The sequence below is a fragment of the Poecilia latipinna genome, unplaced genomic scaffold (genome assembly GCF_001443285.1).
Source record: "Poecilia latipinna isolate Pla-1442-1.1 unplaced genomic scaffold, P_latipinna-1.0 Scaffold223, whole genome shotgun sequence".
Lineage (NCBI taxonomy): Eukaryota > Metazoa > Chordata > Actinopteri > Cyprinodontiformes > Poeciliidae > Poecilia > Poecilia latipinna.
The window spans coordinates 230,507-256,519 of NW_015112839.1; the positions used below are offsets into that span (position 1 = coordinate 230,507).

Sequence of the window (26,013 nt, forward strand, 5' to 3'; positions counted from 1 at the left end):
TTTTAAAGAGAAAATTGAAAATACATTTTTTCAAAGTTGAATGCAATGTTGTAAAGATCTCAGTGTTTAAATTATACAAATTTCATGTTCCTGGTTCAGTCTGTGTATATTCAGTCATGCATTAATGCGCATACACGCTTGCGTTTGTCCTCGTACATGATCTGCCTTTCAGAGCGTGCATGTATCTATCTAAATCAGTGTTAAGAATGTAAAAGGCCACAGCAGAAGCGAGCAGGACATCAGTCACTCTGCAGCAGAAGACAGGGCCCTGATAATTTGCGACTCTACCCCCTATCTCAGCCTCCACTCTGCCTCCCCAGCCTCAAATTGACCAAGCTCGACTGCTGGTCATGCTGTATTACATGGGTTAGATGAAGTAATTATTTCTAGGCCACTGACTACAAGCAAGATTAATAGTTTTTGAAACGGCCATAATGGAGGGCTGACCTGCCGTGACATAAGCATTATTTCAAGCTCACCTCCACTCCCATCCCTCTCACCTCTGGGTACCAGCAGAGTGTGATTTATACCTGGGCTAATGAGGGAAGGGGACCTAGGAGCTTGGGGCCGCTGGCCTACCATTGCAGTGTTACCTGCTCACTTAGACAACTGTACTGCTCAACATGGTCACCTCAACATAGGTGACTGATTGCTTGCTTGATTAACTCTTTGGATTAGATAGAATTAAGCAATAACCATTTTCATTATAAATAAATCTATATGTTATGTTGACGGTTTAACTGAGACTTGATTGACATTTGCCTTTCTTTGGAGTGGATGGGTTGCTTGTATATAGGCATCTCATTAAATTACACATTACTTAAAAATGTTTTTTTTTCATAAAGCAGTGATATATTTGATGATGACTCCATATAGCTTAAAAAAACAAATGTAGCTTTTAAAAATGTAGAGTAATACATAACATCAGTGAAAGCAGGAATTTTAAAACCAAAGTGTCCAACCTACTAAACAAATTACCATGTACTGTACAGTAAATGCACTCAATAGCTTAAGTTGGCTCCTTTTCAGTGCGTTATTGTACGGAGGTAGTGTGGTACTGCTGAGATGCTTCGAGCCTTCGGCTAATCTGCACTGTTCAGTCTATTGTCTTTCTTCATAGCAGTTTTGAGGCCATTCAGCCACAGTAATATCATGGTCATTAAACCAGGTTGCCATGCCTTTGTCAGAATGGGCGACAGACAAGTCCTGGTGAGACAATGAACTCGGCATATATCCATAAAGCTTATCAGTATGTCCTGGTAGATCGCTATATCGACTTTATACACAGTGAAGCAACACCAGCAGACATGGCTCTGAAAAAAAATAAAAAATGAATGACTGTGAAAACTTTATGCTGAACACAAATACCTTGGATTTTGCTGCCTCTCCGTTCTTCCCTCAGACTCTGTTACCTTGATTTCCAAATGAGATGCAAAAACATACTTTCATCTGAAAGAGAACTTTGGGCCACTTAGCAGTAGACAAATTGATTTTCTTTTTAGTTCATCTGTAGTTCAGGAGTAGAAGCTCTTTTCCTGTACATATATGAAGGACTTTCAAGCACTGAGTTCAGCTACAGTCCACGCCTTGTAAACCTCTAACAAACCTCAAAGACCTTTGCTTCACAACGCTGAAATGGTACCTGTTGCTTGTGCAACTTATGGTCAACCTTTATATTAGTCTGCATTTATACAGCACTTTTTGCCGCTAAGTGTTACTACTGTTTTTTTTTTTTTTGTTTTTTTTATTGGGTTAAATTTATACTACACATTTAATACAATTGCTAATTTATTGACATGCATTTGTAATACTGAATCCTTTTGCTTCACCCTTTACTCTGTTGTGCCTTTTAGATCAGAAAAGCCAGAGAGCTGTCACTAGGTGGCACTTGGACATCACGTTATCAGGTGTGCCCCCCTCCTCACACCCCCCTTTTCATTTCAACATCCTCTTCTTTTTGCCTCTTTGTTGCCATCTTCACTTCCTCCCTCTCCTCTATGATAAGTACACCTTAGATGTCAGGATGTTTTATTTTTATTGGATGAGGGGCAGCGTGTAATGCGTTCACCTCCATTCCAGCCAGCTGTTAAATGCCGCGTAACATGGTCTGGCCAGGCTCCGCCCCGTTAACCCCTCGGATTGGCTGCAATAATTAGCAGAAGTGAACAGTAACTATGGTGCCCAGCGAGTGGTAGCGACAGCTTGCGACTCCTTCACACAGTGCAAACGTGAGCTTTAGTGACTTGGCTCTGGCCCAGCTTGCCCACGTCCCTCCTGACTTGTGACATGTTTCCGAGCTTTAATATTAACTCCCAAACTAAATGCATGCATGCAGTGTGACATCTGCAATTACATTTTCAAATGACTGGGTTCTAGACCTCCAGAATGTTAATCAGTCACCATTCTGGCTACTGTGAAGTGTGAAAAGGATTAAGATGTTCAGTTCCTAGTAGAATATTTGCCTTTGTACAGAATGAGTGAGAGAAAAATAAATATGGAGAAGAGGCAGCTCTTCAAGCAAGACAAGTGCCATCTGCTACACTTCTGGATTTTACTAATGCCATTACAATAAACTTATCTACTGCTGGATTCCAAGAAGATCGTCTGGGTGTTGCGTAAACAGACACGTATGATATTCAACCCTTAATTTGATATTAATCTCAGGTCGCATCATAATGCCAGTTTATCTGGGTCAAAGACTACATGAGACGGGATTAGACCTGTCCTAGATGTGCAGTCGACATCTGTTTTGAGCCATATGTTTTTCTAGTGGTTTAGGATTAAAACATGGACCATTGCACTTGCTTTGTAATAAGACTCTATGCAAAAATGTGATTCAATAAATAGGGCAACAGATAATTCAAGAGATGATCCAACTTATTTTGGAAAAAAACAGCTGTGAATTTTCGAAAAGTTAAAGGTGTATAAGGCCTGTTCTTGGAAAACTGAAACAGATTGTTGGCTTTCTTTGGTATTTGTGAGCTTCACTGATGTTTTTTCGTTCTAAAATGATGCATTTTGTCTTTAAATTGTTTCATCAAACAACACACTGTATTAAATCTAAAGGTTTAGCATTTAAACGACATGATAATGGTCACATCTGCCAGCCAATTATGCACAGCTCCCATGTCTTAGCCCCTTGTTTACCCTTGACTCCCAACCACTTTGGGTTGGATTGAGCGTCATTCTTTATCCCAGCTGAAATGCCAGACTCAGTAGTGTCAGAAGATGATCTAATACGGAGCAGAAAGGACACAGAGCTGAGAAATCACCGTCATCTGGAATGGTTGCTTGTCACACGATGGGTTTGATCAGCGCATGCGGCTGTACGCAGAGCCGGGTCTTTGCTCTGTCTAACAGTGGTACCGGATTAGAGGCACAAGCCACTTTTACTGTGATCAGTCACTCATTCATGGAGACACGTGGCAGGACTGAAATCCTCCTTGTGCACTTCATCCACATTATGTACAAGCTCCTTCGTCGTCAAGCCTACTGTATGGAAATGAGAAGCACTGCTGTTGACAATGATAGCACATGTTTTCAGACGTTTCTGTTCTGTTCCTGGCAGCGTGCAGCTGTAGTAACACCTTCAGAGCTGCCTTGGAGTAAGATACAATACCGAGATGCTTCAGCCTATATAGCTGCTTGACCTGCCTGAATCCCAGTGATCTGTGACATGTTGAGACAATGGCAGTGAGTGTGAAGAGTCTGGCCTTACACCCCTCAGACACTGTGTATCGCTAAGTGCTATTGAATTGTTTACTGTCACAAATCACAAACCTTACAATGACCAAGTCTGACTGCTGCACACCCAGTCACCACCCTGAGTGATGTGCAGGTCCAATGGACTCTGAGGAGCTTAGCGCCAGCCTCTGGAGCAGGGCATTTTAAACGCTCCACCTGGTTATTGATCACTTCTGCCTCGCTGAGCCATGCCTGGCAAAGGTAACGGAGAAACACTGAGTTTAAAAATAGGCAAGACGCAGAGAGGAAGGGTATTCTGGTGGCCTTGGTCCTGTGGACCTCTGGTCTGTCCTTGACACTGCCTGTGGGACTGGCCTCGAGGACGCTTCTTGTCCTCGTTGTAAGCCCGACATCCAGCCCCTACAGTTAGCTCACCCTCCCCATGGGCCAGGCTGCACTTTGCACAGCCATATTGATTTTTTTTTTGGAGGGGCAGGGAAAGTGTGGCTGGATGGCGAGAGTGAAAGAGGGAGGGGGAAATGGAGAAATCAAGGGAGCTCTCTAAAGCACTGACTTCTCCTTGACTGCACCTCGAGACGCGACAACCCTGTTAGAACAACTCAGTGGCCCTGGTGCTCTGCTGAAAACTGCTAATCACAGTCTTTCAATCAAACGCTCTTCTGCTTCTCCTCTCTTTCCTCCCTCCATCCTCTCACTCCTCACCCTCTCTGAACTGGACCCAGCCGGAATATCAAGGGACTGTATCTGCATTAAAACGGGCCTTTCCAGGTGGAAAACAGCTGACCTCAAGCAAGTTGTAATTTGAAGGTGAAAACTAAAAAGCTTTTCTCGATCGACATAATCTTAATGGAAACATTATGGCCTGGCCGCAAACTAACAATTAGGGCAAAATGGGTATTAGCAGTCCTAGCCAAACGGTTCATTCACATTTTGTCTCTTTGAGGAGGAATGCTACTGGGTTGAATCCTGGAGAGGCTAGAAAACTAAACAAGCCCTTCGAAAAATGTTTTCTGCCAGCGTGAGTCACATGGAAGGATAAGGGTTGTTTTATTGTTCACAGGAACTCTTTAGATGTAGTGCAGCTTTCTTCGTGTGAAATACTTTAAGGGAGTGCGTATGTTTCCGATAAAGAACATGCTCAGTCAATCTTTCCCGGATAAATAAAAAAAAGTTGGGTATGCCGTACATCAACAGATCTCTCAAATCCCTTTATTTTCTTTCTCTTCTTTCCTTCTATTCTTCTCTCCAGATTTGACACTTGCTAAAGGTCAGAGAAGCATCTTTCCCCCCCCTCCTTTGAGGTGTAGATAAGTGTGAAATAGATGTTGACACCGCAGACACATTGAAAAGCACTTAAAGCGAGTGGCCATGTGCCAACCTGTCTGAGTCTGGCTTTGTGCATTTGTAAATACTTTTGAATGATTGATCTGGAAACCTGGGTCTTTCTGTAAGTCTGGCAGGTGCATCGAAAACGATGGAAAGTCCAAAAAGACAGATGAGGCCTGACGCTTCCTTCCCTCTCACCACGCTCTCTCCAGCTGTCAGAATTAGTAGTAGCCCAAGTAAAAAAATGGAAAGTAAACATAAAGACGAATAGGACAAGACATGTGTGTTAGCATAGCCATAGTAGACACAGTAGATACTTGGTATAAACAGTATTTCAGCTTTTCTACAATAATGTAATTTGGCAGGTTTTCCAGCGAAGTATACCTGGAAACTTGATTTTCTGTATAAAAAAAAAACAATGCAAATTAGATTAAACACATTTTTATTGCATATAATATAATATATGTTCATTGGACACGACTGAGACAAAAAATAATCTGCAAATCAAAATAAGAAGCGAACAACCAATATGAAACCCAGCTGGTTTAAAATGTGCTTAAGTTAATCGTATTTACCTCTAAAAATACATTAGATTACATAACTTATTTCTGTTTTAGTTGTAAAAATCAAACAGTGTTTAGTTCAGCTGTTTTATTCTGTCAAATACATTTTATTTATTGGACATAAATGATATCAAATACAATTTTTTGTTTACACTTTTCCATTTCTTGATTCACCATCTCAAGTATAACAGCGGAGGGGCCTTCTGAATCAGAACTGTCTGGTGCAGCTTTTTGCAGGTGTTCCAATAGAAGTTCCCTTCACATTTTGATGTATGACCCATACGCTCGTAAGGCGTCCATATTTCTACTTGTGTGTGTGGTAGAGTACGTTATCCTGCAGGTGTGACTGGTAGACGGATGTGAAGTGTGGTCACATCGTGTGGGCATGTGTGCACACCTAATTAATGGCCGGCAGTGCCCCCCGCCCGCCACCACTCTGGTAATGTGTTCAGATCAGTGTTATAAACAGGACGTGAAAGGTCTGCCCAGCGTCGTCTTTTTAAACGACCGGCCTCTTGTTCCGGTGGATGGATGGAAGTGGTCTGATATTAATGACCACGTCTCCTGCCGCCCTGTCACGAGGCGAAATCAACGACGCAGCGTTCAGCCTCCAACAACAATTAGCAAACTGGAGCCGGCCTGTCTACCATTTGTCATCACTCGGGCCACCTGGGCACCCCCCTCTGAACGCATGCTGAACATGCCTGTCAATATATACAGAATGATGTCTGATTTGAAAAAGTATGCAGTGCTTAATGGCAGACCTACTCTTATTTCTTGGGATATTAATCTTTTCCCCTTGCTTGTTGCTAATCAGAAATTGGCATCAGATATACAAAACGGTCACTGAATCTCATGAGTTCAGCATAACCCGAAGTCTTATATACAATACCTGTTGTGTTTCTGAGAAAAGTTGAATGATAAGCTGTGCATAACATTTGACATATTTTGTTTGTGCAAGTTTGAATGGGGTGACTTGCATAAAACATTCCCTGCAGACGTACACTAGGCCTACACGCTGAATAGAATCTGTACATGCATTGCAAGACAAAACACATCGTCTCCCAAAATTTACAATTTCTTAAAAAAGTTTGCCGAAAACAAACTTTTTAAAGATATTTCCAGCAACATCCTGCTGACTGACCTTTGGCTCTCACAGTCCCTATTTAAATTCAGTTTCTGCTCTGTGAACAAAAGTATAAAGTCAAGGGGTTACACATTACCAACACCCCCATGCTGAGGTCAGCTCCCACACATTCCAGTTATCCATTTACCAGTACGCCCTGTTAGCCATCACACTGGGTCGCCGTTTTCACTCTGCTAGTCCTTCCTGGTTGGTTTAAGAGAGGCACAAAATGTTATGCACAGCTTATCATTCATTTTTAAAGTTTGGTCAGGTGTCTTGCAAATGTTTTTTGTACTGCTTAAACACTTTATAATGTATTTAAACTAAAAAAAAAATATATATATATATATTGTCAAAATACATTTAATTGAATTGACAAAATGTGAAAAAGGTCAAGGTTTTTGCAGTTTGCAGACGAATTGAGACGGCAGATCTTTGTGGAGATGAAATGACTTCCATTACCTGTTGAGCATTTGGCATTTGATCGAACTGCGTTCTGTTTTTTTGCGTACATCTTTTCTCCAGGTTTTTGTTATTTTAAAGTTTAATGCAAGTCTTCTATAGATGTTATGTCCATCACGCATACAAACACAAAACATCTGACAAACCAGGCACACCCTGCTCATCTGCGCTCCATGTTGCTTCACATGAGGATCCTACATTCTTCGACCTGTTGCCAAATGGAGCGAGGAGGAAGCTGCTTTGATGCTCACAGGCAGCCTGTCTTTCTGAATTTGACATTTTACAGCCAACTAGTCAAACTTGATGATCCACCATTACTTTTGAACCAAGTGATCCCTTCTGAGACTGGTCTCTTAACAAATACCAGTGACTTGCTGTTTAAACACAGCGGTCCGTTGCAAAGCCATCTCTAAAGACGTCATGCCTGTTACTGGAGGACAGAAAGAAGACACTTGTGAAGATGGTGAAAAAATTGCCAGAGTGCCAGTAAATTTGACCAACACAGAATTAACAGCAGAACATCAAAGTAGACATTAAAACGGTTGTGTTTACCGAAAATTATTAAGGCAAATATAAATTAGCTTGATCCTTTACTTGCCCAATTTGCAACCTGTTGTCGGACACAGAAATTAAAGGTGCGGGTCATTGAGAAGTAGGAAAGGGTAAAACGCTATTGCTTTGTCCGTGCTTCACGATGCATTAGCCAAGTCATGGTAAGTCCACCAGGAAGTGGGTGTCCTCTGTCAGTATTTGTACCAAACACAGTTTTTCTTATGCCAGTAGCCTTTCCGAGGCAGACAAAAGTCACACTGAAGGTGTTTTTATCCCTGCAGCTGTGCAGTTATCTGGCTATTCTGAGCTATTGATGCTAAGCGCCGGACATTAATCTACTTTGTGAGGATCACTTTGAAGAAAGTGTCCACTGGGGTGTCACAGATGTGAAATAAATGAAATTATTAAATATATGGTACACAGTATGATATCTTTTATAGGCCAAGATCAAAGCAAACCAATTGAGTTCTATTCTACCTAATATGTTTTTCTGTGATAAACAGTCCGGCTGAGGGAATAATCCTATCAAGGAAGGGAGAGATTAAAAAAAAAAAAAAAAAGCATCAGATATATCACTTAGCACAGACGGTTTGCACTGCTCCCATGAAGCACCCGCGTTACAGTATTATAGAAATTGGTAATCTTGTTTCTTGGATCTGAGTTGAAACGCAGACCTTTTTTCGCACCTTGTGACTTCTTTCCCCCCTCCTTTTAGAATCAGTAGCAGACATGCAGACAGGAAGACAGACACAGCAGCTCTCTAATGCTGCGAGAGTCCATCTGCCTCAGAGGGCTCTGGTAACTTCCTGTCTTTGGCTTTTTTCTGTGGAATTTCGTAGCAGGCCGATGTATTTGACATGTTTGTGACAGCTTTGGTTGTGCGCGTTTCAGGCTGAGGCATCACGCTCGCAACCCCAGCAGTGCATTATTCAGAGAACTCATAAATGTGTGTGTGTGCGTCTATAGGAGTCTCTTTCTTTGCTCGGCAAAAGATGAAGCCGGCTAGAAGTATATTTCTTATGAATACGTTAAAAAGTATGCGAATGGGAAGATATGGATTTGACCAAACACATAGCTGCAATCGTAGACAAACACACACACACATATACAAGAGTCGACCAGAGTCTCGCCTTGATATCTTCAGCCTCTGTCATGGGTTATACTTTGACACCAATGAATGCGTGTCAGGTTGTCAATTTCTTCCAAAAGCCTTTGAATGCAGCCTGGTCATGAATAGTGCATGTTGTTTTGTTTTTTTAGGTTCCAACTGTCTGCAGGTCTGTTTTTGTTTGTTCCAGAATAAGTTGGAAGGCCTGTATGCTCTCATGCATCCTTTAAGAAAACTTCCAGCAGGTGTTGTGTTGTTTAGCCTAAGGTGAGGTTTCAGCCCTGAAGGTAAATTCGTCCAGCCGCCTTAAACCAGATGCCCTCCCTTTTCCCTGGCCTCCATTATCGGGATCTTTTCTTTTTCACCCTCTTTTCCCTGTTTGCCCTGGTTCTGATCCTTCTCTCCCTTAAATCGGGACACACAGCTTTTTATAACCGCACTGTAATGTTTACGAGCAAGACGTTTTATTTCACTCTTAAAAGTCAGGAAATATTTTGGCAGCTGTCTCCCGTATTCCCTGCAGCGTGCCACATAAGGTCTTTGGCATTATTAGTGAAGGCAAAATGTTGGATGCATACTGTAAATGTCACTAAAATATACACACCGCCTTTTTTCCCCTAAACTGTTACAAATGTTTGGTTGTTGAAGAGCACGCCATTCATCTTTAAAGATGTAAAAAGTCAGTGGTGCGCCGGTGACATTTCACCTCACTGCTGCAGGAACACCACGCAGAGTGTGTGTGCACCTGTGGAGAGTGATTGTCTACATATGCACACAGATGCTGTGCTGCTGTGCACGCGTATCCTCCTCCTGCGAGAGAAGAAGAAAGGCAGAGAATTATTATTTGGGTCAGCAGTATTTTGTGCCGGTTGCCGTTTGATTTTCGGATCAGAATGGAATGTAGCCCCCTTGAACACGTTTTACTCGAAAGGTTTATGTTCGGTATGGCGGTGTGCATAGACCAAAGACAGCCCCCTCTTCAGTTATTAACCCCAATGGTAAAATGTGTAAAAACACATATGTTTTTATGGACTTAATCTAAAATACATCAGACTTTTAATCTTTGTTTGTTTTTTTCAGTGGGAACTTCTTAACCACTTTGCAAAACTTTATAAAATCTTGCTTTACTGATAGCATTTCACAGGGTCAGAGGAGGATTTTGGTACATTCCTCATTTTACACACTTTTTCTAGATCATCCAAAACCCTGGGTGCTCTTTAATTCCATCTTCTCCGCTGCCTGCTGGATTTTGTAGCATTCAGATGTGGGGATAACAGTGGAAGGAGGTTGACTTTTTTTTTCTTGTCTGTTGAACCGTTTCTGTCTTGATGTGGTCACATGCGTTGGATCATTATCCTGCAGATAGACCTAAAGACAACCCATCTCCAGTTCTCTAAAAGAGAACACCAGACATTTTATTTAAGAACGTTTCCTAAGAGTTCATGATTCGGTGCTCTCTCACCATTTTCTCAGGGTCTTAGACATAATAATAATAATAATAATAATAATAGTAGACATAGGGGGGATTTCCAAATAGTCGTCCTTTGTTTTGCGCCAGACTCAAATGGAGTAGTTGGTTCCAAAAGCTCAATCTTAGCATCATCTGACAGAACGCATGGTTCCCGTTAAAGTACCGGTGGTGTTTACTGACCTACAATACTCTGTTTGTGATGGAAGGACAGAACCCACACACTCACATGGCATCTGGATTCTGGGTAGCTTTTAATGGCTGGCGTAGTGACCTGGTGACCCCAAGATGTCACTATGTTCTGTTTTTCTAGTTCATGCTGGTTCATTGTATTGAACTACCTTGCTGCTGAAATGTGCTGTAGAAAAAAAAAAACTTGATGATGATTATGGTAGCCTGTTGCTGACTTATGAATATAAATTCACATCTGCCTTACATTAATGGCCTGTTTCCTTGTCTTTTCCTTCTGTGTCGTGTCATGTCATAAGAATTAATTACTCATTACAAAACTTGAGAAAATATGACATAGTAAGCATTATTTAAGAAAATGCTCATTTTAAATATTTGGTAGGAATTGCTGGGGGTGCCATTAACTGTTTGTGTTGTATTTTTTCTTACAACAACAAAAAAAACAATAATTTCTTAATGTTGGATTTTTTTTTCCCCTCACTGACTTTTTAAAAAAATTCTTAGTACGATATGTTTCTGCTGTATATGACACCAATACATGTGAGGCATTCTGTACATCTTATTTTTCTGGTTTCTCATCTTTGTTGGATAGTTGTTTTACTGTTTCTTTCAGTTATGCAAAACTGATTTGTACTGTGCTTTCAAACAAGTTAAGAACCATTGTTCTATGGGGGAACAAACCTGTCAAGTTTCTTTCACTGATCTGTTTTCCACAGAGGCGTAGGCTACTGCAGGAGTTGGGAGACCAGAAGATCCCTTTTCTGGGACCTTCAGATCGAGGTTTTCAGCAACTGGTGAGTTGGTCTTATTTCTTTAACTGTGACAAAATAGTTACAAATAATTATACACATAGAGATATGATGTAAGGCCCTTCTTTCATTGTATTTTCAGTGGGATTCCAGCTACTTTGGCTTGGTGTTGAGGAAATCGTGTTCGCTTCCTGCTGAGCTCCACAGCCGGGTCCAGGCGGCTCTGCTCACCCTCAGAAAGAAGGGCTGTCTCCTGAAGGATCTGGTCCGCGTCCGCGACCGAGACGTGTTCACCGCCGTGTCGCGAGCGCTGCTGGGTGAGCCCGGCCACACCTACCGATATCTGGACACGCGGCTCTTCGCCATCCCCTGGCACAGCGAGGACGCCGAGGTCAAAGGACAAAACTGCTGTGATCCCGATTTGAGGGACGCTTGCAAAGCATTGTGGGAGCTTAACACGTTTCTCTGTTCTGATGTGTCTCAACTGAAGGAGGGAGACCAGTTTTCACAATGTATGAAGGCCGAAGGGGAAGCAAAGCTAGTTGAAGAGGGTGAGACAGAGTCTAAACACAGTGACGACTCCAAGAATAGTGAAGGAGGGGACTCGGAGTCCAGACAGAGCGAGGAGGGGGACACCGAGTCCAAACACAGCGAGGAGTGGGACATTGAGTCCAAGCACAGCGAAGAAGGATGCTCTGGGTCGAAACAAGAAGCGGGGTGGGAGACTGAGGAGGGCGAGTCCTCCCAAGTCAAACCGAGTGAAGGTAGTTTTGCAGGAGTTTCAGAGCACAGCGAAGGAAAATGCCCCGGCTGGACGACGGAGGCCTTCAGTGGGACAAAGCCCGAACCTGTGGGACTAGAGGCTCAGGAGAAGCCTGTGGCTCAGCTAAAGCACAGCCTGTCAGATTACCACATTCAGGATAGAGAGGAACATGCAGGTGGGCTGGGCTGTTCGCAGACCAGTCCTCCACAGGTGTGCACCGGTCCAGTCAAGTTCAATGTCACCTTACTGAACTACATGGACCCCGCACAAATGAGCCACCTCAAGGAGGAGCCGTACTACGGCATGGGGAAAATGGCGGTAGGGTGGCACCACGATGAGAACCTCATCACTCATTCACCAGTGGCTGTTTACAACTATAGTTGTCATGACGACAAAGGTAAGTTTAAAGTAAAATATAGGAGTTAATCTCAGTAAAATGGAATATAATTAATGATTTTATTCTATGGATTCAATTCAAAAAGTGAAATGTATGTATTTATAATGTATTACTTTGATGGTTAATAAAATGCATAACTTTAGTTTCTCGTGAAATTCATAACAATGTAAAACCAATGAAAAATTACTTTCAGTGCAGAAAAGTTTGACCTTTATATGTCTATAAATTACTGTATCAATGTGCTGTGGCAGAAAGACTATCAGGCCTCAAGCAGCTTGGATTCTGAGCCTTTCGCTTTTAGTCTCTAGACCAGGGGTGGCCAAGTCCAGTCCTCGAGAGCCACCATCCTGCAAGCTTCAGATGCATCCCTGCTTCAACACACCTGAATCAAATGACTGGCTCGTTATCAGGCCTCTGTAGAGCTGATCCCGGTCTGTTGGAGTAAGGATACTTCTAAAACTTGCAGGATGGTGGCTATCGAGGACTGGACTTGGCCACCCCTGCTCTAGACCATTGAAGCCTTGACTTAGCAACAGGGTAGTTCTTTTTCTTTTTAGCTGCAGTGAGATGCTTCTGATGTGGTCTCAGTTTCAGAAGTGTCTTAACGGAAAGAACTTAATCCTTTCAGCTCCCGCTAGAGCACCCTTTTCTACAACAGTTTTTCCTTCCACTAAGCTTTCCATTAACATGCTTCACTAAAGCACACTGTGAACAGCCTGGACTTCTTCAGCATTGGACTTTATGGCTTACCTGCTGGATGAATGCGAAGCCAGCAGTCTCCCTCATGATCGTGTAGACAATTACACGGCCATTAGGGTATTGAAAATATCACTTTTGATCTGCTGTCTGTTGTATTGTAATAATTTCTTAGAAAATTGACTTGAATAACTCAAATAAATTACATTTTTAATACTATTATAATTTACTGAAATGCATTTGTATTGTATTTGAAGTGCATGTAATGCTACTAAAATTGATAATGGATGTAAAAGGCTAGATTTAATTCTAAATCTAGCTTCTGAATAAATTTTACCTTAATACTTAACATGAAGAATGACATTCCTCTTCCAGTTTAACAATCATCTAAGTCACTTATCTCTGTTGCTGTGTGGTGGATCAGATGCAGGTAACCTTGTGTATGAAGGCCCTGCAGCCCCGCTGCAGCAGCTGTAGACATGGCCTCTGGTGAGGCAACCATCAGATCCATCTCTGTGATAGTGTCAGGGTATTATCAAATGTCATCACCAGTTCGCCACTGACAGTCTTATCGTTGCCTGTGCGTTGGGAGATCACAGACATTTGAATCTGAGCCCTTAACATCGGCTCAATGGCGCAGTCTAACAAACAGGCCTTATCGCAGGCGCTACATCTCATCTAAATCATTTCCCCGAGAAATGATCGATGTGCAATTATCTGATATGGAATAATGAGCCCTGCTTTGATAAGTGTTCCTAGACTGTACCATTCGGATAATACGATGTCTCCTAATTACCGAATGCATACTCTCTCAAGAGCTAATCGTGTTTGCTGATTGACTTGATAAGGGGATACAGAGAACTTTGCTCTTTAGAACAGATACAAAACAAACTGTAGGATGCCACACAGATAAAAACGCATTTTATTGGAGATATTGTCAAGTTCCAGAAAGAGCTGTGTCATTTTTGTGCTTTTAAAACATCAGAATAAATTTGATTATTACTTTTTACAACCACCTTTCATTGCGTTTACAGATTTAACTTTTCTGAAACATTTCTATCTGATTTGCATACCTGTGCATTGAAATGTTTGCATATTTTTCTTTGCAAAATATCCCGAGCTCAGTCACATTAGCAATTTTCAGGTCACAGCTTCTCCACGGGACTTCATATTCATGTGCCATTCTAACACATGAACATGTCTGGACTGTTGCTCAGGCTGGACTTTTAGAGATGATGAGACTCCTGCCTAATCTCAAGTCTTTTACAGCCAAATGTTTTAACCCCATCCATCAAACCATCAACTCTGACTAGCTTGTTAGTCGTGTAAATCCCACAGGACTGTGCTGCTGACACCTTGTTTCACAGTGGGAACTAGATGCATTGCATGGAGTCATCTACTGTTCTCTGTGAAATGTTCAAATCTCACCCAAGGGATGTTGTTTCATAACATTCTCCTTGACCTCTTCTGTGTGTCCCTTAATCTTTATGATGCTTTTTGTTCACTCGTTTTCTTTTACAAACCCCAGAATCTGGTAACAGAGCAAATGTATTTCTACTGATATTTAAATGACATACATTCAGACTGAATTTGCTCCTTACATTTGAAGGCGATATGATTCACTGGATTTTAATCTGAGGTGTCAGAGTAAAGGTGGATAAGTCAAAATCCATACCACACTTTCAGATTTTTATTTGTAAAAAAAAATTTAAACATTTAATTTTCACTTCATGCTTTATAATTATGCTTTAGTTTGTATTGACCTATCACCTAAAGTTCCTATGTAATACAATGAGTTTCTTTTTTTTTTTTTTTCGTTAAAATGTAATATAATAAAGTTCAAGGGTTATGGGTACTTTTAGCTGATGGCCCAGTGTTTGTAAACTTTAGAGTTGGGACGTTCCTGCATTTTGTGTCTCCAAGTTGTTAGTTTCCAGTGTCACACAGGTGCAGTTCTGATTGATTCCTGACACATTTCTGAGCTGGGCTGCATTGACCTTTCAAATGGAGCAACACCTGCTCTTCAGGTCTGTTTTCCTAATTCGTTAAGGACCATTTCAGCTCTGACCCTGTGAACACTGGCTTCAAACACGACACCTTCCAAGTTCCAACTCTGGATGACCCCACAGCTCCAAACTTTAGTGGGGATACTCTGATGAGAACGAAACACAACTGCGTTCCAGTTGAGATGAGACTTACCAGAGCCAGGCTGTGCTTTTAGAGGCCTCATCCTAAAAGGACACAATGCAGATTGTTGTAATCATTAGGAATGCAGATGCGCTCTCTCTGTTGCACCTTTTGAGATTAGGGTGGGAAATTTTCTTCTCTGTCTCGGCTGCCTCACCTCGTTATTTCCTTTGACCCGAAGAACCGCAGAGACGTTTTTTTTTCCTGGCCGCTCCGATCCAAAGGAATCTGCCACGACTGAGTGTTTTCCGGCACAGAGGATGGGCTTGCACCATTCCCAAGGCCTTCTGGGAGTGCTGTCATTAGCTGGCTCTCAGAGCACAATGGCTGGAAATTAAGTTACTATTTATCCGTGCTGAGCAAAGGAAAAGGCAGCCACGGGGCAGAGAGGCCCAGAAAGACTTTAGTATTGATTTTGCTGAAGGGTGTCGGCCGGCCAAGCCAAATCTTGTTTTCCTAGGACGCTGTGTAAGAACTGAGGGAGTGAGGGAAGAACAGGGGAGGTGGTATCAGTGAACGGGTTCAGCAACAGGAATATCACATACCCTCGCACACTCACTAAACAACATCAGGGGCTTTTATCCAACTATTTCCTCTTGCACAGCATAATGGTAGCATAAAGATCCTGTGCTAACAGCCAGTTATAACCACAGAAACACGTATCATCTTTGCTTGGTTGTTAAGTGATTCTCACGTTCTGGAGACAAGGCCTTACATCTTATATCCATTGTTTGGGTGGTATTGATTTAATTGCCACAGTCCAGACTTTTATCATGTTAATTCTCAATATAGTTTTTAATGTTATTTTATGGCCGTGCTGATGCGTGTTCATGGAGTAGAACTGTTTTCCGCTGCAACCTTTGAGAAAAAAACAGTTGTAGTACAAAACTAAACTTGTTAGTTTTCTTTACAATCACAGTAACATGATATATTTCACCAGGATTTCAGGTGGTTAACCAGTAAGCCTGTTACAATAAGCAGTTCATTAATTAATGCCATAATAAAACGGGTTTGATTATTTCCATCCTGATAATTAATATGTTTGGTGTACAGAGACTTTATAATCCATTTTATTTACGGTTTCGGTTGTATGTGTTTTTTTTATTTCCGTTTTATGTATCGTTTTTGGTTTGTGTATTTTATATTGGATATTTAAAATATCTTCCAGTTCCAGTGTTAAGTATTGTTTAGAAAATTAAATTTGTTTGGTGTTTGAGGGGGCAAATTTGCATTATTATACTGTTATCTATATATTACCTGCAGATGTTAACAAAAACAACAGAATCATCACTGGTTGCATTGATAATTATTGTCCAGAAAAATGTGTTACCATGGCCAGCACAGAGGAGAAGTGAAGTAGAAGGGAAATGATGCATGGTTTCTAATATTTGTTAAAAAATAAAAATCCAAAAGTTGTGTGTTTTGATTTAAATAATATCAAGCACAAGCCATTGCTTTTAAAAGTTACCCTGAGTTACACTAAATAAAACCACGGCCAAGCAAGACATCAAGACAAGTCATGAATAAAGTTGTGGAGAAATCTGAAGCAGGTTTAGATAATAAATCTCAAGCCTTGAAAATCTCACCAAAAGAGATTGTTTCACCAAAAGAGTATGACATGACTGAAAACCGACCAATTAATCCGAAATGTCTGAATGAGATACAGAGAGTCACATCTCAGGTGGGAGAATCTGTTGACCCACCAATTATTCATTATACTCCCTACAAATCCATTCTCAACATGAAAGTGAAAAGAAAAGGGCAGGGCTATGCATTATGAGTATTAGGATTGATTAAGCTAAATGCTGTACAAGCTAAAAAAAAACAAAAAAAAAAACAAAAAAGAGACTGTAAAAGACTTGAGACTTGGGGTGAGGGGGAATTACTTTCCAGCAGCATAACGACTGGAACGGCAATAAAATATGGTTCCACAAAGTATTAACCAAGGGACTTTGAATCCATATGGTTGGCACACTTCAGATTTTTATTTGAAAATATTAATTTCCTTCCACTTCACAGTGATGTTCTGCTGTTTGCTGGGCTATCGCATAAAATTGCAATAAAACCCATTAAAGTTTGTAGTTGTAGCAGGATCATATGTGCAAAGGTTTCCTTTGGTGAGGCGCTGTATTTAAATACTGCAGTGAAGTGGGATGTGTGTGACCGGCAGGTGAGTGCAGCGAAGGCAGCAGCGTGGAGAAGGCATGTTGGAGGATCGGCCTGAAGGTGGCCTGGGACATCCACACACCTGGCCTGATGCTGCCGCTGGAGTCCGGAGACTGCTACTACATGAGAGGTACCGAGGCTCTCCCGAAAACACGCAAACACGCATGCACATGTTAACATGCATTCACCACCATGTCTGAATACGAGAAGAGGAGACCTTCATTACTCTGGGTTTTAGTGTTTTCTTGTACCTTGTCCCAAATGACCCAAAGCAGCGGGATGTACTTCACTCGCACTTTTTCCTCTGCTGCCCTCATATTTCTAATTCTCTCTGCGAGAGAAATGGAACTGAGGCACTGCGTGTGTGTGTGTGGGTGCGTGGGTGTGTGTGTGTGTGGGTGCATGGGTGTGCGCTTGTAAAGGAGACAGAGTGAGTAAAAGAGAGGTTTCTTGGCCCTGAACACAGGGCTTTAAGGTTCCATGAAATTGTGTGCATTAGAGAGGTTAGGAAAACCAAATGTTATTTTTTGAAGTCCTGTGACCCATTGCTGACTACGTCTCTATGGGGAGAACAGACAGCAAGCCACAGGGGTGTAAATCATGGCTTAATGCTTTTGGCTGCGGCAGACACCTCCACCCTCCTTTTTTGGTCCCCTGGGCCCATCGAGGCTCGCTCAGATTTTCTGAGTGCAAGGACATTTATCCACATCACAGCAGAGGCCTGCATGTGTTCAGATGTACGAGAAGTGAGGAGTCCTGCTTGGATGGATGACGGGGATTTATTATTTTATAAAGGCACCCTTCTTTAGTAAATATTCTATTTCTCTGCTTGATAATTTCTCATATTTTAGAATAGATTTACTCTTTAATTTTAATACTAAGATTGACAAGACGTACATTTTGTTTGGTGCTATATCGTATCTAAAACCCTACAGGCCTACTCGTAAGGGTCCTACTTTGAAGCAAACAACAGTCCATCACAACAAGCTGGATCAATGTTGCTTGTAATGCACTGAAATTCTATTCTAATTTTTGAAATTTCTGTGTCATTCAGGATTTTTTTGTCATAATTTTACTAAGTGCAACCATGTATGATACTGTGGTGATTGGCAGTGACCTAGCTTTTCTGATGATGCTCTTGTTTTCAAAATGTTATATGTTCAATTCACCATCATATGTGAGAAACAGATTTTTGACTCTTTATCGTAGACTTTCTCGCTTCACCGTAATGCCAAAATTATTGATACAGGCTCAAATACATGCATACATCCCCTACCAAGTTTGTATTAAATGTTCCTTAGCAAGTTTAACAGGAAGTACATGCTTCTCTAATCCACTGGCAAAGTTGTTGCATCATTTTGACTGAACGTTGCAGTGCTCTTCTTACCAAAAAAAGGTGAAGTCCATTTAAATTGGTTGGTTTCCTGACAATAACTTGGAAAAATGTTTCACTAAAGGTTAAACTATTTGAATTTAACAACTGCCATGCATGGTAGTAGTAAGATTATGCTGAGTTTTTTTTTCTGCTACCAAAGTAATCAGTCTCTAAAACTATCTTTAGATCTATGATAATTGATTGTTTTTTTTTGTTGTTTTTTTTAAGAGATATCTTTAAAAGATATTAGGTAGTATAGTAGCCACACCAACATTTACTTTGGTAATTGAGTTGCTACCACTTTAAGCCAGATTTTTCATTTGTATAATGGACCTTTTAATAAGTGCAGAGGGATACGGGCAGTAAATTGCTTCATGCTGGGAGGAATCTGCTTCCCAGACCCATCTGCATCATCATAAAATATTTCGACAATAGGCATATTTATAAAGCATAAAACCAAATTAGGTGGTTAACCTCCTATAAAGTGAACTTTTAAATTCACCACAAACAAATAAGCAGAAATAGGATGAATTTGATGATCATTTGATTGTTTTTATCATGGAGCGCCACTGTCTGCCAATATTTAGCTCGACAGGGCTCCGAACCGACCTTCTTCAGCAGGAGATTTACAATAAAACTGTCAGTTTAACGCCAGCCATGATAATAGAGAGATGGGCTGCTGTGCAGACCATTCTAATGGGAGTTGACTGTCGCGGATCAGTGGGGATTTATGCTCCACTTGGTGAGTACGCCCCTGAGAGGCCGACTGCTCCACAACGATAGCGGCTCGCGCCTTTCTCGGCCGTCTGTTTCTTTGTCGGTCTACCTGAATGAAACACTTGGCATGGCGCTCCAACACATGCACTCAGCTATAAATTTTCAGAACTCGCATCGCTCAAAGATGCATCACGCATTGCAATTCTTAGGCACGGCACCCCTCCCTCATCCAAAATCCTCACATTCGAGGCAGACACAACTAAAGCGGGTGTTAAAATATATTGTACTTGTGTTTTTTTGTGACATACACCCCTTGATAAGTAGTTTTGCTGTATTAAAAGGTAACTACAATGGTGTATAACCACATACGCCATTATATAATTTCAGCACCATTTGTCGGCGGCTGGCCCCTTTGAACTGCTAATGTCTAAGCTGCTGGAGGCAAATTGAATCACCATCATTTCCGCCCAAATGGAATTTCAGTGGTTAAAAAAGAACAATGCAAGTCTTGACACCGGGTCTGTTCAATAATCTGATTTCCAGCTCCCATTGCACAGGGGGGAACTGCAGAAAAGAGTTGACCCAATATATTTAAAAGCCTGCTTCCTGGAAAAGGAGGACAAGTGGCAGCAGGCACAGGGGTTGAAAGAAAGATAAATATTTATTACAGTTATCGAGTTTGCCTCGACTCCCTCCTGATCCCACTGGCTGCATTAGAGGCGCCAAGAAAAGAGCAGATTGATGGAGATAATTTGTTATTGGATATAAACAGTTTTAAAGACGCAGAGTAATTCTGCCCAGAGACCTAATCCTTCACAATCTCATCAGGGTGAAGAAAACACCGGCAAGTTGTTTTGTTTGTCGCCGTCTTCTTCTTCTTTTTGTTCCCCCCCCCCACATCCTTCCACCAAACAATAATATCTTCTTCCTAAAGCATTTGGCTGTTTGACTTTCAAATCACAGGCATTAGCTGGTGTACTCTTGCTCAAGGCGGGTGTAAATATGCACATGTGCTGTGAATGACAGCTCTGTCATGGCTAAATTAATTATTGGTAGGAGGCAAATAATGGCAGAGCTGAGAAACATCTATACACACAAAGAAACACATGGCGGGATACACAGGAAACAGCGCTAAGGCCTCACTGTAAAGCTTGTGTGATATTGGACAAATGTTTGCTGGTATGGCGCTTCCATCTTGACAGATTGAGTGCGATCTGGTTCTGTTTGGTAATTAAAAATTATATTACAGTGCTCTTCCCTCTATCTGAGTCGATGCTGGGCCGATGGGAATCTGTCCGAGTGTACAAGTTGATTTAGTCTAATTCACTGTTCGCTTTTCATCTGTTTTTCTGTTGTAATATCTCCCTTTTATTCCCATTAACAATCAATTCCACATCAATATGCTCCTTTCAGCATCGAGGATTGGCTTCTTGTTTCCTGGTTTGGTGGTGTGCAGCGACGATGTCGGTTGTTGTGCTGATGAGTGTATTTTTTTCTGCTTGCTGCTTTTGCCAGATGACCTGAACAACACCCACCAGCACTGCGTCCTCGCTGGAGAAACGGCACGCTTCAGCTCAACTCACAGAGTGGCCGAGGTGAGACGTTAGATTTTTATTTGCTCTGAAAATAATATGTAACTTGCTGCTAGTTTTACTAAAGAACACAATTATTATCAAATGAAGATTAATCATTTATTCATACCTTACTTTAATTTTATAAAATAAATTTTCTCTATTTTTTTAATTATTTATATATTACCCTGTCTGATTTTCTTTTTTATAATTATTTTTACACAATTTAACATATTTTATCTGAAATATAATTTGAGATTTTTTTTTAATTAAACCTTTTTGCTTATTAAAAAAAAAGAGAAATATTGATTGTTTTAATTTGTTTTGATGTACATTATCAGCTGTTTCAAAGCCACATTTGATTAATAACCTTGTGTAGCTCCTCCGTGTCGTGGCGTTGTTTGTGACACTGGTCTCGTTCCTATCAGTGTTCTAAGGGGACCCTGACCTACATCCAGTCACGGTGCCAGGAGGCCCTGTCCAACCTGCACACTGACCCCGAGACGGGCTCCCACAGCCTGGTGACCCTTCAGCCGACAGCATTACAGCACTGTGAGGAGATTCACAATGAGGTGGGGCCACGGTGGTTGTGTGTTAACCTTCAAGCGCACATGAATGCATACATTTACTTGTTTTTCATTTCCTGTGTGTACGCCTTTGGTGGTTAGTAGCTGTTTCTACATTCTTTGAGTCGAATTTAAAGTTTTAGAAAGGTATTTGAATTTGTTCAAAATGGAAATATTCAAATTAGCAGGATTTGTGCCAGACAAAATGTGCAGAATGGCATTGTCTTCAAGAGTTCACATTTATTCATTTATGAATGTGAACCTCTCTGATTCTGTCTGAGTGGCCCCAGAGCTTTAATCCCCACCCATCTGGTACCGCAAGCAGGTTCAAAACAACAAAGATCCATCTGCAAATAAGATGATGATGATGATTTAATCCAGACAGCAGAAATTGTTGTTGAATACACTGAAGGTGTTCTCTGAAAATTACAGGGATAAGCGTCTAATTAAGGAAGCAAATGTATTAGTGCCAACATATATTTGTGCTTTTTCTGTCGTATGGATATAAACACTTGTGACGTATGTAAATCCTGTGCACTTACATACGTTATAATCTTTTTTGTTGACTTAATGTTCTGCATGAGAAAGTTGAGACAGAAATCTTACAAATGAGGCCGTTTAGATTACCTATCCATCAGTCTGCGAAACTGATGGCTTTGATTAATTATTTTTTCAGCATTTTTTGGGCCATTCAGTTTCACCTAAAACATTTAATTCTATTGGACATTTACAGTTTCACATTCTGTTAAATTGCAACAACAAACTTCAGTGTATTTTCTTGTGGTTTTATGTGATTGACTCGCATTGTGATAAAGAAAAACACGTGTAGCATTTGTTTGAGTTCAGCCACTTAAATGATAATTTGTAGACCCACCTTGCAGCGCTGACCTTTTCTGACTTCCTTGTAAAATAGCTCAAACTCAGTCACGAAAGATGGAGAGCCTCTGTTAAAATGTATGTCCTGGTTGTTTTTTTAGGATTGTCCTGTATTTAGCTCCGTCCATCTTTGATCACTTTCTTCAGATGTTCAAGGCTTATGATATTGTTTTTAGCCCAACTCTGACGTCTGTTTCATAAACTCTTGATAAAGCACATTGTTTTAAGGGGCTATGATAACTTTAATACAGTTTCTCATTAACTGATCTCAGTGTTTTTTTCTGCATCGTGAGAGTTTTAGCTCATTCGGGGATTTGTTTAATGGCAGGTTGAAGCTCTTTGAATGGCAGAACAGGAGCTTGCCAGCTGCCCACCCTCTGCTTACCGTACTTTGTTGTTATACTTAGGGAAATGTCTACAATATGAAATCCAGGTTGCTCTCATTTGTCTTGCCTTGTGATGGATCGCAAGCCAATAGGCTCTCCATATGCTTCCTAAAGATGGAGCCGTGCCCCTGTCCTGCCTCTAACCTCTTTTCATATAAAACAATGAGTGATGCTGGCTCGGGGTTTCAAGGGATAAAGTGAGGTCAACAAAGAGAAGGCCTCAGCCTCCTGCCATAACTTGCTGCAGGCCAGCAGTTAATATACCATCTCACCTCTCACCCTTTTTACACCCCTGCGCCCAAATTGCACATCCTAGCAGACGCCGGCATCCGGGACTCTCAGCAGGATGCCATGACAGATGAGTCTGACATAAGGTTGTTTAAAGGTTGAAGACGATATTAAGCATTCCGCGCTGCCAAACAACAGGGCTGCCTGCGTCTGGAGAACTGCTGCGTTGTTTCAGGTAGCAACACCTGCTAGTTAGCCACAGAGCGCCACAGGATTACCAGGCGTTGGCTTCCACCAGGACGGTAAGGTACGTTGATTCACGAAAACAAGGAGCTTTTTATACAAGCATTGGTGTATGTGCGTGTTTGCGTGTGTGGGTGTGTGTGTTTAAGTGCTTAAGTAAGAAGGGGGTGTTCTCAGGGGCTCGGGCCTACCCTTCCCGGCTCTCGCAATGATCGATGTGGCCATTTGTTTGGAGTTGCCCACGAGAGCAGAACACCCAGCTAAATGATGTATTGTTGGTGGAGTTATTTATGATGGCGGCCCTCTTTGGTGCTTGGTGGGTGCACATTGCACAGGTCGTGTTTGACATGGACGACCGAGGAGTGAACAAGCCTGAGACACGCGGGCGACCTGACCTGAGCAGCGCCTTTGTGGGTCTTTGCTCAAAAAGTGCTAAACCACGCACCGGCTGACAGTCTATTGATGCCGTGCAGTTGAAGGAGGGTCAGGGGGGCTGGCGTTTGTCAGAGGTAATAGGTGGGGCCTGATTGTGAGGGAGTAGAGCATCTGCCATCCGTCTGTCTTCGTTTGGGAATGGAGCAAGGTGCCTAATTGAAGCAGATATTGAAGGGAGGCAGAAACTGAAATAAAGAAAAGTTCCCACCTGTTTAGCCCTTGTCTCTCTGTCTCCTTTTAATCTTACCTGCTGTCCTAGTCAGTCAAATAAGTCTAACATAATACCACCACATGGCCCCTGTGTGCATGTTAGGCTTTGAAATGCTAATTCCAGACACAAATGTCTTGTCTCATTTAAAGCCACTATGTCTCTTCCCAGGTGGGCGTGTGACAGAGTGCCCTGAGGGACACCTCCCACCCCACATATGAGCTAGTCTCCAAATATTGAAGGAAGGGAATAGTCTTTTTTCCTCATCTGACAGAAAGTAAACTGAATAAAGTGTGTTTAGCCTTCCAGTGTTCGTTTTAGGGTCACGATGCCTCCTGAGGTTCTCTACACATTTTTTTGTGTTTTTTTTTTTTTAACCACCATAAAGATTATACAATCATTGTATTCTCATAAATTGCAGTTTATTTGTATTTTTTAAGATGTTTTTGTGCTATAGTGGCCTCTGTTTCGCATTACTTGTTGCTAAATTCAAGGATTGTGAAGTAGTATTATTACTGACGTTCTTCATAATAATATTGGAAAATAAAACAAGAGCTTTTTATTGCTAAAGATATACATGGAAAAGGCTCACGTTATTTTGTGCAGTCATACCCTTGCAGATATACACCCACTCTGGCAAGTGTGTGGTAGTAGTGGGGAGACTCACAGAGAGTTTGGGGAAAGCAGTTATTCTGGCTCTTGTGTGAGGAGGCAGGGATTGGTAAACAGAGAAGGCCAGAGAGGGATCGATTACACTCTCATCAACCCTCACCTGAGGGCTCCGGCCCTGGAAATTGATTGGACCCGCTCTGGGGAATACTGTGAAGGTGTGAAGAAAAAAATATATATAATTGTGCCTCATTAAATGGGAGGAAAAAACGAGGTTTTCAGAGCTTTACCAGCAGAGATGCCATAGTGGGTGGTCGCTGGACTAATTTGAAGCTAATGTGTAGTTAGTGTGTCTATCACCTGGAGAGATGACAGCGACTGCCGCAGGGGAGTCACCCTCCCTTACCTTCTCAGAGGAAAAACTCAGCCTAACAGCCTCTCCTCTTTTTTTTTTTTTTTTCGCACAGACTTTCGATCCGCCTGCACGGGAAGGTGGCATTTAGTCCGAGTTTCCTGCCTGGCAGCTCTCAGCTGGGTGGCCACACTCCAAATACCAAATAGCCAACGCTCCTCGGTTGCTTTTAGATGGCCTGCTTTGTGGTTGCCTCTGGCCTGCGCTGTGGGGGACAGGCAGCCGTGTCAGCTCAAAGTGGAGACACAGGTTGGTTTCTTCCCACCAAAGGACAGGCAGACAATCAGAGAGACAGAAGGAGGGACAGCCTGGGAGAAAAGGACGTCCGATATTGGCCCTCGCGGCTTTGTTGTGTGTTTGAGCTGTAGTGATCGAAGGGGAGTGGATCTGGAGTGTGTTGAAGGGACCATAAAGGATGACATTTCTTTGAAGGGTGTGTTGTATGGAGCGACTGGGAGGCTGCTGAGCAGTGCCACTGGCTGTGTATTCTCCCTGACATGCACCAGTCCTTGCATGTCATCCCCACTGAGATCAGAGCCTTTTGGGAGTAAATGGCAGGATGACTCTGTGCACAGCTTCTACCTCAGACAGCCCTCACTTGGGTTGTTTGTGTAAATAGTTCTTGTCCTTTGTTGTTTTGGGGGTGATGGAGGGGAAGGTGAAACTCACCTGACACAACAATGACCACATAAAAATGTCAACATTTTGAAAGAAGAGTTTTGGAAAAGATTGTTCAAAACTTTTCAACGATATTTCATCTTAGGCCTGAAAGATGAAGGCCAATTACACATGGAGCACATGTAAAGCACAAATTTCCAGTTTTGCCACAATTTCTTGTTTTAATCAAGGTTTGAACTTTGACTGGACCATTCCAGCACATAAATATAGTTTAATTCAAAGTGTTCCATTGCATGGCTGACTGAGTGTTTA

The 26,013-nt window shown here is 41.8% G+C and overlaps 1 protein-coding gene across 1 annotated transcript in view; it reads left to right on the forward strand.

The window, feature by feature from the left end:
* The window catches only part of fto (FTO alpha-ketoglutarate dependent dioxygenase), a 159,085-nt gene that overhangs the window by 13,462 nt on the left and 119,610 nt on the right, over positions 1–26,013 (forward strand). Inside the window, exons 2-6 of the mRNA XM_015031929.1 lie at positions 11,216–11,293; positions 11,391–12,408; positions 17,462–17,587; positions 21,065–21,144; positions 21,549–21,692. Coding sequence (XP_014887415.1) covers positions 11,216–11,293; positions 11,391–12,408; positions 17,462–17,587; positions 21,065–21,144; positions 21,549–21,692 — 1,446 coding nt within the window. The remainder of the gene's footprint in view (positions 1–11,215; positions 11,294–11,390; positions 12,409–17,461; positions 17,588–21,064; positions 21,145–21,548; positions 21,693–26,013) is intronic.